The sequence below is a fragment of the Ruditapes philippinarum genome, unplaced genomic scaffold (genome assembly GCF_026571515.1).
Source record: "Ruditapes philippinarum isolate M1 unplaced genomic scaffold, ASM2657151v2 ctg440_1_1_1_1, whole genome shotgun sequence".
In the NCBI taxonomy this organism is placed as follows: domain Eukaryota; kingdom Metazoa; phylum Mollusca; class Bivalvia; order Venerida; family Veneridae; genus Ruditapes; species Ruditapes philippinarum.
This window is the reverse complement of record NW_026864080.1, coordinates 181723-197942: the sequence shown is the minus strand read 5'-3', so window position 1 is coordinate 197942 and position 16220 is coordinate 181723. Positions and strand designations below refer to the sequence as shown.

The following is a 16220-nucleotide window of genomic DNA, read 5'->3' as shown; positions in this document are numbered from 1 at the left end:
TATCTTGACTAATTACAGAGTTATTGCCCTTTGTTACTTTTCCTTGTCCGGGGCATAACTTGAAAACTAATGGTTGGAATTCAAAACAACTTCATACAATTGTCAAACACAATAAGGGGAAGTGCAGTGCACAAGAACCATAACTCTATCTAAAGTAATTACAGAGTTATTGCCCTTTGTTGCTTTTCCATTGCTTTTTTTTTTGTCCGGACCATAACTTGAAGACTAATAGTTTGAATTCAATATATCTACATACAATGGTCAAGCTCATTGAGAAAAAGTGCAAGTGCAGTGCACAAGAACCATAACTCTATCTTGACTAATTACAGAGTTATTGCCCTTTGTTACTTTTCCTTGTCCGGGGCATAACTTGAAAACTACTGGTTGGAATTCAAAACAACTTCATATGTCAAACACAATAAGGGGAAGTGCAGTGCACAAGAACCATAACTCTTTCTAAAGTAATTACAGAGTTATTGCCCTTTGTTGCTTTTCCATTGCTTTTTTTTGTCCGGACCATAACTTGAAGACTAATAGTTTGAATTCAATATAACTACATACAATGGTCAAGCACATTGAGAGGAAGTGCAGTGCGTAAGAACCATAACTCTATCTTGACTAATTACAGAGTTATTGCCCTTTGTTACTTTTCCTTGTCCGGGGCATAACTTGAAAACTACTGGTTGGAATTCAAAACAACTTCATACAATTGTCAAACACAATAATTGGAAGTGCAGTGCTTAAGAACCATAACTCTATCTAAAGTAATTACAGAGTTATTGCCCTTTGTTGCTTTTCCATTGCCTTTTTTGTCCGGACCATAACTTGAAGACTAATGGTTGGAATTCAATATAACTTCATACAATGGTCAAGCACATTGAGAGAACCATAACTCCTTCTTGACTAATTACAGAGTAATTGCCCTTTGTTACTTTTCCTTGTCCAGAGCATAACTTGAAAACTACTGGTTGGAATTCAATACAACTTCATACAGTTTTCAAGGACATTAAAAGGAAGTGCAGTGCACAAGAGCCATAACTCTATTTTGACAAAATACAGAGTTACTGCCCTTTGATACTTTTCCTTGTCAGGAGCATAACTTAAAACGTACTGGTTGGAATTCAAAACAACTTCATACAATGGTCAAGCACAATAAGAGGAAGTGCAGTGCACAAGAACTATAACAAGAGTTATTGCCCTTTGTTCCTTTTTTTTTGTCTTTCTGGACTTATTACAGAGTAATTCAATTAAACTTCATCAATGGCCAACCACATTGAAAGGAAATGCAACATATAAGAACCACAACTATCTTTAATTGCCCACAACCATAACTCTATATTTCAATTCTTTTACAAGGTATTCTGTTACTAGTAACATCCTCATTTCCGAAGCAGTCTTGTGGGGGTATTAATCACATTTAGTGATAGTTCTAGTTTAATAATGTCATCAATCTCCTTGTTCTTTGCCTGACAATGGGGAAGGTATGGGAACATGGGAACTGATAAAATTTATATGTGTTATTTTTTCATTTGTCTTCTGTAGAAAATGGGAGGAGCAAGTTCAACATCAACTTCTGATTCTGCAGAGGTAAAAAAGGATATAAATGCGTTTCCTGCAGAATGCCCTATGCATAACAAAGGTGACAAGTCCAGCAATCAACCAGAACAGGTAAAGGATCAGGCAGACATTTTGTATTTATATATAATCATTGCTTCATTAAGGCCTTTACCAAAATTCAGCCCCATTCCCTCTTTACTGTTAAACACTAAATATACACTTAGACAAGGGGGTCATACCATGCGCGCATCCTCAGAATTCTGATACCGCGAACACTTTCTCATAACAGGAATGTTGATCAGCATATGCAGTTGTGCAAGTGGGTTTTTCGTGTGGATTTTTTCAGTATTTTTAGAGTTATTGCCCTTGACTTAGTAAAAATTTGCAATTTTCAACTTGTGTCGCATGTAACTCAAAAGGGATTAGACATAGAGTCATGAAACTTTACAGGAATGTTGATCAGCATGTGTAGATGTGTACCTTGGTAATTTCAAGTGGATTTATTTAGTATTTTTAGAGTTATTGCCCTTGACTTAGTAAAAATTTGCAATTTTCAACTTGTGTCACATGTAAGTCAAAAAGGATTTGACCTAGAGTCATAAAACTTTTTTTTTTTTTTTTTTTTTTTTTGAGGCCCTAACTGGGTAACCCAGGGATGCCAATTGTCCGCGGAAATCCGCGGATTTCGAGGTCCTCGAACCACTCTTGAGAACAATGTAAATCTGAGGTGAAAATTTGGAGGGTAGGGGTCTCTTTCGCCGAGTTTGCTACCGTCTATTGTCCGCTGATTGTAAATGTTTAGACCGTACCGTAAATAGAGGTGTAACGATTCGTCGATGCATCGATACATCGCGATCTGCCCTGTCCTCGATGTATGCATCGTAATTAATTTATAAATTCCATTATATCAGGATGCAATACATATTTCACCACCCGATTCATCGATATAGCGGGAAAGTATCGCAATACACTAATAGTTATGGTATAATGAAAAATACCTTTAATCCTTAAGTAAAAAGTAAAAATCCTTAAGTAATAAGTAATGTAAATTGTTGAAAGATCAAAACTTGAAAATAAGTTATAATAACAAGTTGTAGATTTTATTGTTTTGTTATTGTAAAAGTTTTATATTACATTCGTTATTATGCTGTGAACAAATGACCAGGTTTTTTATATAGATAAAGTCTGAAAGTCTGTATTGTGATACGTATTGCATCGAAACATAAAAATCGCAATATGCATCGCATTTTATCAAAGTATGCAATACATATCGTGAATCGCATCGTTTGGAAATGCAAGTATCGTAATATGTATCGTGACAGAAAAAAATGGCGATGCACAGCCCTAACCGTAAATATTTAGACCGTACCGCTTTTCGGGTATGTTCAGTTATTGTCGCTATTAAAGTAAGCCAATAATAACGATAGCGTTAAATATACCTACCAATCGTAGCGTCTTTCTGTAGTTGAAGATAGCAAAACAAAATGTCGGCCGATTAGCAAGAAGGATATTTTTTACATGAATAATGGCAGCAATTAACTCCAACAACGCTTCGAAGATCAAAGACTGTAACAAAACATGTACAGTTATAGATACTGATTAATTTCATTGAAATTAAAGTCTGCCTTAACTTTGTTACTGCCAGTCAAAGTAATACAAAATCAGTTAATGAAAATATTTGATAAATCACTAAAAGGAAATGCATTTTAGACCATCGGAAAAGGATGAAAACCCAGGAGCTTCCGGGGGCTTCGCCCCCTGGTACCCCCATCAGGGCTCTGCCCTGGACCTGCATGGGGGGCCTGCACGGCCCCCATGACCCCTCGCATTTAATTTTCCTCTTTTTTTATATGCCCGAAAGAATTTCGGGCATATTATGTTATACCCCCAGGCGTCTGTCCGTCCGTCCGCCCGTCCGTCCGTCCGTCCGTCTGTCTGTCTGTTAGCAATTTGGTTTCGGAAGCATAACTTAAGTTCCATTTGGCCCACAGTGTTCAAACTTCATAGGATGATTGTCCATATTGGGTAGAAGACCCCTATTGATTTTAGGCTTATGGTTCTAACCGGTAGGGGACTTCTGGATTGCTTGCAATACTATGATAATTGCTTGATAATTGCTTGTTATTGTTTATTTTAAAGTTATGAACTCATTTTTTCAATGTAATAGATTTTCCCCAAAATGTCATTTTTTCGTGCATTTTTTCCCCAACTGAAAGGCCAGGCCGTTTCCCCAAAATTGAAAAAAAAGCCCTGACCTTAAATTTTATCATATTAACATTATAATTAAAGAATACAATATTTAATAGTCTATTTTACACATGTATGTAAGTTATTTAAAGACAAAAACAAAAGAGAACCTCACATAAATATAGAATGTCAGTATAATTTATTTGATTAACTATCTTACAATTTGCCATCTTTTAATTTCAGTGTCGGTCAAATTGGTATTTTTGTAAATAGTCCAGGCTAATTTAAGGGTATTTTTAAAGCCATTACATATGGGTAATAATTTTTTTCTCTTAGACAAATATATGTATTTTTTCAATTCTAAAAACAATATATCATATTTGAAATCCTTATCTTCAGAACCTAAAATGAAAGATTTACAGTTGAAAATATTGTCAAAATTATGTATGTTACTTTGCAAATATTGAAATAGAGACTGAATTTTTTGACATTCCCAAAATAAATGTATAAGTGTTTCTTCTTGACAGTTACAGAAAGTACACATTTTATTATCAACAATTTTCATTTTAAACAGCAGTGAGTTTGTTGCTAAAGTTCTGTGAATTATTCTAGTCTAAAACCACTGAATGTATGAATCTTTAGTACATTTAAATACATAACAGTGTTTTTTTCTTTATATAACTACTACCCTAAAAAGGTACTGTTCCCAATAGAAAATAGACATTAAAATTCCCAATTTCCAATGTTTAAATTCAAGGTATTCTGTTACTAGTGACTTCCTTATTTCCGAAGCAGTCTTGCAGGGGGTATTAATCACATTTAGTGATAGTTCTAGTTTTTTTATGTCCCTTGAACTTTGATTGGTATCACATAAACATTGTAAACATTTGACTGTAATTGAAGGATCAATTATAATTCAAGTATTATTATAAAAAATATGTTACCAATTATATTTTCAATATATTGTCTTAAGTATGTCATCAGCTATCAGAGGTTATGGCTGATATGTAAATCATTTCTCATTTCTACATATATCAATTTATCAAAAGCAAAAATAATAATAGGTACCATCCAATAATTGATCATTTTAATTATATATATATATATATATATATATATGAAAGAAAGAAAGTCATGATCGAGAAATTATACGGAAAATCGGCACGCCGCAGCCAGGACTCGAACCACGGGTCTCTGGATTGCCGGTCCAGTATGCTAACCACTACACCACAGCGGCCGTTGCTTTTTCTTCGTGCTAATTGGCCTAATATATTTAAGTTATTTTTATCTTTATTGTGAGGTCATCACTTTTATTACGGTAGCGGCGAGCTATTTATAGCTTCTTTTACCGCAGTTGGCTGACTCGGTCACTATTAATTTTCTTATTACAAATATCTTATGGCAAACACATTTATTGTTTTATAAGACTATTCCCGCCCAAGAATGAATATATATGAAAGAAAGTCATGAGCGAGAATTTATACATAGAAAAATCGCATGAAAAATCGGCACGCCGCAGCCAGGACTCGAACCACGGGTCTCTGGATTGCCGGTCCAGTATGCTAACCACTACACCACAGCGGCCGTTGCTTTTTCTTCGTGCTAATTAGCCATATATATTTAAGTTATTTTTATCTTTATTGTGACGTCAACACTTTTATAACCATAGCGGCGAGCTATTTATAGCTTCTTTTACCGCAGTTGGCTGACTCAGTCACTATTAATTTTCTTATAACAAATATCTTATGGCAAACATATTTATTGTTTTATAAGACCATTCCCGCCCAAGAACGAATATATATGAAAGAAAGAAAGTCATGAGCGAGAAATTATACATAGAAAAATCGCAAGAAAAATCGACACGCCGCAGCCGGGACTCGAACCACGGGTCTCTAGATTGCTGGTCCAGTATGCTAACCACTACACCACGGCGGCCGTTGCTTTTTCTTCGTGCTAATTGGCCTTTTATATTTAAGTTATTTTTAGCTCACCTGACAAGGTGATGTATAGTGATGGGGCTATGTCCGTCGTTGTGCGTCGTTTGTCGTCAACAATTGGGTTGTTAACAGTCTAGCAGTCACAGTTTTGATTGAATCATTGTCAGAATGTTTGTCTCAATGAAATACAGATCGAGTCGAGGATGGGTTATCTCGAGTCAAAAACTAGGTCACAGGAGCTAAAAGAAGAAAAAGCTTGTAAACACTCTAGTGGCTGCAGTTTTGATCTAAATATTCTGGAAATTTTCAGGTAATCTTTCATAGTTATTTTTTTCACCATGTATTACCACTTTTATTTCTAATACAGATTATGTTTTAAAATGTCTTTATATGACTTTGATGACTTAAACACAACTTACTTTTAACTATAGCCAATCAACTCCTGGAAAAATAGTTGAATGTGCAGTCTATGCGAAAGTCAATTTTTTTTTCAGGCCACAAGGACCGAGACCCTTAGGTTTATTTCCGGCCCGGATGATATTTTTCCGGCCCAGACATTTCAAGCATTATTTTATAATAACTCGGTTGAATGTAAAAATGATTGTCTTTCTTTAAATTAGTGAGACTATCAATATAGAAACATAAGAAGATGCTGACCAATTGAAATAACTTAAGCAGGGTTCTCACTAGGTTTTTAAAAAGAGGAGTCCTTGGACTCCCAAGCACAGAAAAAGCTTTTTATTCAGGGAAAATGGTAGTATGTCCCAAATGGAATACATTGAACCATAAAAGTGATTTGAAAAGATTTGAAATATAATTTCAAAAACCCTACATCATCAGACCATTATTGCTGTTTTCTTCCAGATTCACTCCACACACCCCCCTCCCATCAGAAATATTCATTGTATGTGACAAACACATATACTGGTAAATACCTCCATCTCAACTAATGTGAACAATATATTTAGTAATTTTAATTCTTAAACTACATTTAAGTGTTATTACACACATTTTAACCAAAACAAAGTTTCCTTTTAGTTACGATTTTTAATGATAAAAAGCGGCATCGCGAAAAATATTGTGACAATTGAAAATTTGTCTGTTTCCTGCAGAAACATTCACAATTCTACTTGTTGTTGATTTTGATTATATTAGATTAAATATTTTTTGATTATTTTAAAGATTGTTACTCATCAGCTATTTCAATAGGCATCATAACACAAAATTTTCAAATCTGTAATTTACGGCAAAATTTACCGTTGTTGATGAAACTTTTTGAAGACAGAGCTGACTGGTATTTATTTGACAGGTACAAAATAGATCTAAGGTTGGTCAATATCTTCTTTAATAAATTCTTTGCATCACCGGGTACTTTTTATCAATCATGTCATTGATATTTTTGACTTTTAAAAAATTTTATTCGGACATGAGGACTGACGGAAAGGAATTTTTCTCGGACCGCATGATTTTTATTCAGCCAGGACCGAGGACCGACGGACTTTCGCACAGACTGATGTGTTGTGCTGGAACAAATTGTTCAACAGTATTTATTTATTCTAGCATTATTAAAGTCTTGTTTTATGAGTTTGCATAAATTATATGATCTCACAATCTTTTTGCATGCCTTGCCCTCACAAGACGTCAGGAGAGTGATGTCAAGAAACTTCAGTATTCGGCTATAATAAGCTTGACTTTTTCGGACAAAAAAAGATCTACTGATAGAGTCATGTTGTCGTTGATATTGCCATCCAAAAAATTTAATGTTTATTATAATCAGACCATGTGTCATGTGTGACTTCCATACCAAAAAAAATTTTTAATGTTGATTTCTAGGTCAAGTTAAAATATGGTTTGCCTGGGGTTAAAAAAATTAGTCAGACAAGGTCAGATATGAAACTTATGTTTTGTACAAGATAAGAGCCGCTGCTGGGCGGGGGCAGGGGCAATGCTAAAAGCAAACAAATCAACGGTTGAATAAAAAGAAAATAAAAGAAGAAAAATAATGTATTTTTCTCTTTTTTTGTCTAGTCACACTTGTTTTGTCCAAGTATGAATCTTTTCCATAAATAAATGACAAAGTAAAGAATTCAATAATTTGATCGTCAGGGTCATTTAAAGGTCAAGGTCAGTTCAACCTTTAAGAATGTCATGTTCAAAAGGTTTTGTTTTTTTAAAGTATGAAAAAAAATCCATTGATTAATTACAGAATAACAGCCAATTATAGCGATATCAGAGAAAATAAAATTATTTACCTTCAAGGTCAAGGTCAAACATGAGTAAAGGTCAATTTGAGTTTGATATACATGAAGGTCCTGATCTAAGATATGTTATGTCTTAATATGAATTCATTTATAAATAACAAAGTTATAGGCTTATAGCTAGTTATATAATTTCATTAATTTAAAGCAACATGCATCCAGATTCATGTTAATTTTCATGAAAATTTTGAAAGTAAAATATTGTGAGGTGAACAAAAATAGTAATTTACATATTGCAATCAGCACTTACAATCCAAGAAAATTAGAAAAAGTGCAAAAAGTAGAAAAATGGTGATAAAATACTGCAAAATCAGTCTTAAACCACACATAACACATAACATGTAAACTATAACTTGGATCTTGAATGTTTTTACATTTTTCTTAATATTGATTTTCGTGAAATATTCGTGAAATATTTTGGCTCATCTTAGAGGCGAGCAGGTTTAACATTGACAGGTTAATTTAAGTACATGGTCACATCTAAATTACTCAATGTGTTTGTTAGGTTGTAAGTCTTGTCATGTCCATGTTTAAATCAAATCTGTACATAAATAATTTGACAGTCAAGGTCATCAAGGTTACTTCAACCTTTTAGAAGGTCTTGTTCAAAATGTTGTTTTCTTAAGTATAAAGATGATCCATTTATTAATTACCAAGTTACTGTCAATTAAAGTAAAAAGTAGTAAAAAAATCAATTATTCAACCTTCAAGGGGGTAAACTTTATAGCTAGTATATCCTTTATTATGCTCAAGTTTAAAGACAATCCATTCATAAATGAGCCGTGTCATGACAAACCAACATAATGGGTTTGCGACCAGCATGCGCAGGCTGGTCTGGATCCATGCTGGTCGCAAACCCATTATGTTGGTTTTGTCATGACACGGCTCAAATAACAAAGTTAAAGCCACTAATAGCAAAAAAAACAAGCAAAACTTAGATATTTGACTTTGAATATCAAGGTCAATGAAGGTCAAGGTTAGTCTGGTCCCAAGTATGAAGACAATACACCAAGAACTTAAAAAGATATAATCAAAGTACAAGTTTGCGTATGGCAATGCCAAAATGACTGTAACAATACCTCTATTTATTTATGTTTTCTAAAAAGAAGTGGGGCTAAAAATTATGTTTTTTTTCTTGTAATATTCTTTACTACAATATCCTTCTATGAATAAAAAAGGTCCAGCATGGCGGATTTTATTGCTCTTTCTACAGAAGGAAAAATAACTTCTTTCTTAAGCATGAAATTTTAATGCAAATTTATTGCACAATAATCTGCAATAAACTTTTTAACTTGAGTAAGAAACAGATGACTTACTTTGGACTAGTGTTACAGTGTTGACCTCTTTTTGGTGGGGGATACAAATTCATTTAAAAAAACAAACAAACAAAAAACAAATTTATTGACATGAATATTATCATTGATAAGTAATGAAAATATGTTAAATACTGTGGTTTTACTGATTTCAGGATGGAGTGAGTTACGCCTTAGATACTGGAAAACATGTGGCCATTGCCAAAAGAACTGTTGGTGCCTCATATCAATGAGAGAGCCTGACACTGTCACATATTGGACATAAAGTAGTGCAGTGCCTGACAAATCAGCCATAACTTGTCACTTGTACCAGGAGGATGAAATTGAACTTTACAAATCCGATGTCAGAAATTGCAAGACTTTTGAAAAGGAAAAGTTAATTGCGTATATCTTAAGATAAATTACTTGAGAGTGTGTAGCTTCTTACAATTCTGACAGTCAAGATCTCATTGAATTAAATGTCCTTTGGGACAATGTAGATAATGTTTCATAGTGATTGAAAAAACAATGCAGCAACAAGCAATTACCTAAAATTAATTTAAAGTGAAGATCTCCTTATGCAGTATTCTACCTTTTAATGCTTCCTGAAAAACATTTGCAAAGCATATAGTTGCCGCTTTGTCCTTCTTTAATTATGTCACACTTATGTCACAATTATGTCCTATAGTTTTTCCTTTTAACTTTATTTATTGACCAATATCTTTCATATTTGATAGGTAGATACTTTTTATGGTCCTTTTAGTAACTCTGTGCGAGTTTGACCTTTACTAGGGTAAAGGTCACCAGTGCAAAGAATATTCTACACTTGCTTGAACAACCATTATTAATTGACATAAAAGCATTTCATATTTGGTAGGAACATTTCTTCTGTAGTTCTCTAACTTAAGTTGGGGTTGTTGAGGTCAATTGCAAGAAAAATAGAGAGAGATTTTTACATTTTCCTTCACATACTTCAGTTTAGTGTTTGGAAGCATTCATTGCCATTTTGCACACTGTCTTAATTTATTACCTGAATTATTCCAGGAAAGGTAGAATACTGTTATTTTCTGATGTGAATTTTGACTGAGTAAGGCCTTTAGTGTAGCAGTATTATAAATTTGTTGTCATAGAAAAGATAGGTAATATTGTTGAGAATTTAGGACTTTTATAATGTCAAATGCAATAAAGGAACACAGCAGAAACCGAATACATTGTACCAGGAGATGAACTCTTTGTTTAATGTGTTTTTAACCAGGTTTTCCGAAGGAAAAAACTGGTTATTAGATTGAGGTATGTCGGCGGGCGGATGGGCGGGCGGGCGGGCGTAAACAATTTCTTCTGTGCGCAACTCCTCCTACATTTCTCAACGGATTTTGACCAAACTTTCACAGAAGCTTTGTCATCAAGTGCCCTGGCGCATATTGTCGGGGTTCTGCGATTAGATAATATTTGACCTAATTATGGCCTTTTGTTTTTTTTCCTTATATAAAATATATAGTGAACAATTTCTTCTGTGCGCAACTCCTCCTACATTTCTCAACGGATTTTGACCAAACTTTCTCAGAAGCTTTGTCATCAAGTGCCCTGACACATATTGCCAGGGTTTTGCAATTGGTATATATTTGACCTAATTATGGCCCTTTGTTTTTTTTCCTTATATAGAATATATAGTGAACAATTTCTTCTGTGCGCAACTCCTCCTACATTTCTCAACGGATTTTGACCAAACTTTCACAGAAGCTTTGTCATCAAGTGCCCTGGCGCATATTGTCAGGGTTTTGCGATTAGATAATATTTGACCTAATTATGGCCCTTTGTTTTTTTTTCCTTATATAAAATATATAGTGAACAATTTCTTCTGTGCGCAACTCCTCCTACATTTCTCAACGGATTTTGACCAAAACTTTCTCAGAAGCTTTGTCATCAAGTGCCCTGACACATATTGCCAGGGTTTTGCAATTGGTATATATTTGACCTAATTATGGCCCTTTGTTTTTTTCCTTATATAGAATATATAGTGAACAATTTCTTCTGTGCGCAACTCCTCCTACATTTCTCAACGGATTTTGACCAAACTTTCTTAGAAGCTTTGTTATCAAGTGCCTGGCACATATTGTCGGGGTTTTGTGATTGGATAATATTTGACCGAATTATGGCCCTTTGTATATTTTTTCCTTATACAGAATATATAGAGAACAATTTCTTCTGTGCTCAACTCCTCCTACATTTCTCAACGGATTTTGACCAAACTTTCTTAGAAGCTTTGTTTTCAAGTGCCTGGCACATATTGTCGGGGTTTTGTGATTGGATAATATTTGACCGAATTATGGCCCTTTGTATATTTTTTCCTTATACAGAATATATAGAGAACAATTTCTTCTGTGCTCAACTCCTCCTACATTTCTCAACGGATTTTGACCAAACTTTCTCAGAAGCTTTGTCATCAAGTGCCCTGACACATATTGCCAGGGTTTTGCAATTGGTATATATTTGACCTAATTATGGCCCTTTGTTTTTTTTCCTTATATAGAATATATAGTGAACAATTTCTTCTGTGCGCAACTCCTCCTACATTTCTCAACGGATTTTGACCAAACTTTCTTAGAAGCTTTGTTATCAAGTGCCTGGCACATATTGTCGGGGTTTTGTGATTGGATAATATTTGACCGAATTATTGCCCTTTGTATATTTTTTCCTTATACAGAATATATAGAGAACAATTTCTTCTGTGCTCAACTCCTCCTACATTTCTCAACGGATTTTGACCAAACTTTCTTAGAAGCTTTGTTTTCAAGTGCCTGGCACATATTGTCGGGGTTTTGTGATTGGATAATATTTGACCGAATTAAGGCCCTTTGTATATTTTTTCCTTATACAGAATATATAGTGAACAATTTCTACAGTGCGCAACTTCTCCTACATTTCTCAATGGATTTTGACCAAACTTTCACAGAAGCTTTGTCATCAAGTGCCCTGGCGCTCACTAAATTCCCATGTTTCTTCCAAGACATCATTCAAGTATTTTTTTAAAATTGTGAACATACTTTTCTTGATATCGCACAAAACACCACATGCCAATATTGTTGACAAAAGAAAATGACAAGAGACGCAAAAATGCAAAAATTAAGCAAAAATAAAGTACTGTTTACCTTTCTAAAACATTTGGGAAAAAAAGGCAAATAGACAACATAAAATTTCTCAATCATTTTTGTTTGAGGAATATTAAAAAAGCCATAATTCCTCCTAAAAGTTCAATTAAAAACAAATGCCCCTTCATGACAAAGCTTCTGTGAAATATTTTGCTGAAAACCTGGTTGCATCGCATTGCGATGTTCCTTGTTTAGTTCAGTCTGGCAAGATTTTTCAATTTATTTTTGTAACAATGTAAACTTTGTTTCTTAGCTCACCTCAGCACAATGTGCTCATGCTGAGCTTTTGTGATGGCTTTTTGTCTGTCATGCATTATAACCAGTTACTAAAAAAATTTTTTCTGAAAACATGACTGTATTTGGACCAGTATTTGGACCAATCTTCACAGGAAAATTCCATAGGTGGTCTCTTACCAAAGCTGTTCAAATGTTTCCAGTTGGTTGCGTATGTGGGTCATTATAAGAAACCAAACAACAAAGAGGTTTTAAAATGCATGTATTGAAATATTTTCTGGCCAAGAGTTTTAATGTTTGGTTTGTTGCATCATTTAAAGGAGCTCTACTAAAGTTGTTAAAACAAATTTACAATTATTTTTTTGTAGCGCCTTGAAAAGGTGATATATAGGGGTTACTTTTGTCGATGGCATCGTTGTCGGCGGCCCCTAAAGCTTGTCCGGAGCATAACTCAGTCACAATAAGTCTGATTGACTTTGTATGCATGCTTCTTTTAATAACCAGAAGTGCAGTGCACAAGGACCGGTACTCTGCACTTCTTAATTTTTGAGTATTGCCCTTTGTTAATTTTCATATTTATCAATTTTGTCTGGGCCATTTCTCTTCAACTATAAAAGCTATGGACTTGAAACTTCATAGGATGATAGATCTCATTAAGAAGAAGTGCAGTGCACAAGAAATGGTACTCTGCATTTCTTATTTTTTGAATTATTGCCCTTTGTTGATTTTCATACTTTATTTTTGTCCGGGCCATTTCTCATGATTTATAAAAGCTATGGGCTTGAAACTTCATAGGATGATAGATCTCATTAAGAAGTGCAGTGCACAAGAACTGGCACTCTGTTTTTCTTATATTTTGAGTTATTGCCCTTTGTTACTTTTCATACGGGCCATTTTTCCTAAACAATGAAAGCTATTTACTTGAAACTTCATAGAATGATAGATTTCATTAAGAAGAAGTGCAGTGCACAAGAACCGATACTCTGCACTCCTTATTTTTTTAGTTTTTGCCCTTTTTTAATTTTCATACTTTATTTTTATCTTGGCCATTTCTCCTAACCTATAAAAGCTTTGGGCATGAAACTTCATAGGATGATAGGTCTCATTGAGATGAAGTGCAGTGCACAAAAAACCGGTACTCTATGGTTTTTGAGTTACTGCATGCTCTTAGGGTCAGTTAGTAAAAGGTCAGTCACTCAGAGTCACTGTGGTCTTGTCCACTAAAGGCATGTATAACATATAAAAGATGGTGCTAATGGTCAGCTTTTATTATCATTGACTTGTCTAACCAACCAAATTGTTTTATGGTAAATCTTCTTAATAACCAATAGGCCACATTTCATCAAACTATCAATTTTTGTATATAGCAATGTATATTGAACCATAACTGTGATTATTTAATTCATACCCCACAGGTCAAAATTGACCCTGAACCTGGACAAGTAAGTTTTACAAAGTCTTATATACATGGGTGCAAGAATACCTGAATTTACTATAATATTTATAGGTTTTCTTTAGAAAGTTTACTTTAAGGAGTATTAAATAACCTGAACTTAAGGCAAATACCTGAAAACCTGTACCCACATTATGACATATATATATAGGAAGTCCCCCAATGCTTAGAAATTATATATTTTGAGCGTAGCATGTTTAGTGGACAACTACCAAGTTTTTCCTAACCATGGCTCTTCTGTCTACTTTTCATATACTTGTAAAACCTATAAAATTCTTCTCCAAGACAAGGCCTTGTGCTTTTATATTTAGTGTGTGACATTTTCTAGTTAAGTAAAGTTATAGTTTGCTAAAAGGTGAGCGAATGTGGGTTATAATTATGACCCTGTTCTATTTACAATTGGTTAAAAAAAATGAATTTGATTATTGAAAAACTAAAATGTTAAAGTAAATTTATGTGTAAATAAATATATAGAAAGCTAACTTTTATTGTTTTGTCAATCTTTTTAATTGAACTAGACGTTCATTGTCTCCAGGATCAAATAAAGCAAAAAAATTATGTCTGTATGTGAAAAAAATACTCTTCAGAAGTCAGTCAAAGTTCTCAGTGCTATGTTTATAAAGCACTATCCCTATATGTGATCTAATGGGGTTAGTTGTTGCGGCGCATCAACTAACTTCCTTAGATCACATATAGGGTAAGTTGATGCGCCGCATCAACTAACCCCCTTTGATCAGATTCAGGGTTAGTTGATGCGGTGCATCAACTAACCCCTTAGATCACATACAGGGTTAGTTGATGCGCCGCATCAACTAACCCTTAGATCAGATTCAGGGTTAGTTGATGCGCCGCATCAACTAACCCCCCTTAGTTCAACTAACCCTCATTTTCTTATGTTTGGCATCAACTAACCCCCTTAGATCAACTAAACCCCTGCAGCAGTTATTTAAGTGCATTCCAGGTTTAAAAATTATTCCATCTTCAGATAATACCCTGTTGTAAATTTTAAAAAACAAAATATGTTTGTACACATGTATGCCCCCTATCAGCAGCCAATTAGTCATGTGATCAGCTTATTATGCACAACTTCTTGACCTTTGACCCCTTGACCCCGAAATCAATAGTTAGTTATTGATTGGAAACCGTTTTTACTACAAGGTCAATGTGACCTTGACCCCTTGACCCCAAAATCAATAGGGGGTCATCTGCTGGTCATGACCAATCATCATACCAAGTTTGAAGTTTCTAGGCCTAAGCGTTCTTAAGTTATTGATCAGAAACCGTTTTTACCTACAATGTCAATGTGACCTTGACCTTTGACCCCTTGACCCCAAAAATCAATAGGGGTCATCTGCTGGTCATGACCAATCACCATACCAAGTTTGAAGTTCCTAGCCCTAAGGGTTCTTTAGTTATCACTCGGAAACCATTTGGTACGGACCGACAGACAGACAGACAAATGCAAAGCAGTATACCCCCTCTTCTTTGAAGTGGGGGCATAATGAGTAAGACTGATAGTAGCTATTTAAAATAATACTTTTTAGCTCACCTGAGCACCGATGATTGTCCGTCGTCCGTCCACATTTAGTTCGTTAACACTCTAGTGGTCACATTTTTGCCTCAATCAGCATCAAACTTGGTCAGGATGCTTATCTAGGTAAAAGCTTGGATGAGTTTGAACATGGGTCATCACGGATGAAAATCTAGGTCACAAGAGCAAAAAATAGAAAAACCTTGTTAACACTTTAGCGGTCACATTTTTGACTCAATCATCATCAAACTTTATCAAGATGCTTACCTAGGTAAATGCTTGGATGAGTTCAAACATGGGTCATCTCAAATGAAAAACTAGGTCACAGGAGCTAAATATAGAAAAACCTTGTTAACACTCTAGTGGTCACATTTTTGACTTGATCATCATCAAACTTGGTCAGGATGCTTGTCTAGGTAATTGCTTGGATAAATTCCAACATGGGTCATCTCTGATGGAAACTAGGTCAACGGAGGTAAAAATAGAAAAACCTTGTTAATACTCTAGTGCTCACATTTTTGACTCATTTATCATCAAACTAGGCAGGATGCTTGTCTAGGTAAATGCTCGGATGTGTTCAAGCATGGGTCATCTAGGATGAAAAACTAGGTCACCGGAGCTA

The 16220-nt window shown here is 34.6% G+C and overlaps 1 protein-coding gene, 1 long non-coding RNA gene and 3 other non-coding genes across 5 annotated transcripts in view; 2 read left to right on the top strand and 3 right to left on the bottom strand.

Annotated features, from left to right (window-relative positions):
- Positions 1-1510: 1510 nt before the first annotated feature.
- Positions 1511-16220, top strand: part of LOC132724343 (holocytochrome c-type synthase-like) — a 95513-nt gene continuing 80803 nt past the window's right edge. Inside the window, exon 1 of the mRNA XM_060709184.1 lies at positions 1511-1668. Coding sequence (XP_060565167.1) covers positions 1546-1668 — 123 coding nt within the window. The 5' untranslated portion in view covers positions 1511-1545. The remainder of the gene's footprint in view (positions 1669-16220) is intronic.
- LOC132724344 (uncharacterized) lies at positions 4718-14549 on the top strand. Its single transcript, XR_009624894.1, has 2 exons — positions 4718-5991; positions 9408-14549. It is a non-coding gene; the product is annotated as an uncharacterized LOC132724344 (long non-coding RNA).
- Positions 4909-4981, bottom strand: Trnaa-ggc (transfer RNA alanine (anticodon GGC)). Its single transcript has one exon. It is a non-coding gene; the product is annotated as a tRNA-Ala (tRNA).
- Trnaa-ggc (transfer RNA alanine (anticodon GGC)) lies at positions 5256-5328 on the bottom strand. Its single transcript has one exon. It is a non-coding gene; the product is annotated as a tRNA-Ala (tRNA).
- Trnaa-agc (transfer RNA alanine (anticodon AGC)) lies at positions 5607-5679 on the bottom strand. The gene has a single exon. It is a non-coding gene; the product is annotated as a tRNA-Ala (tRNA).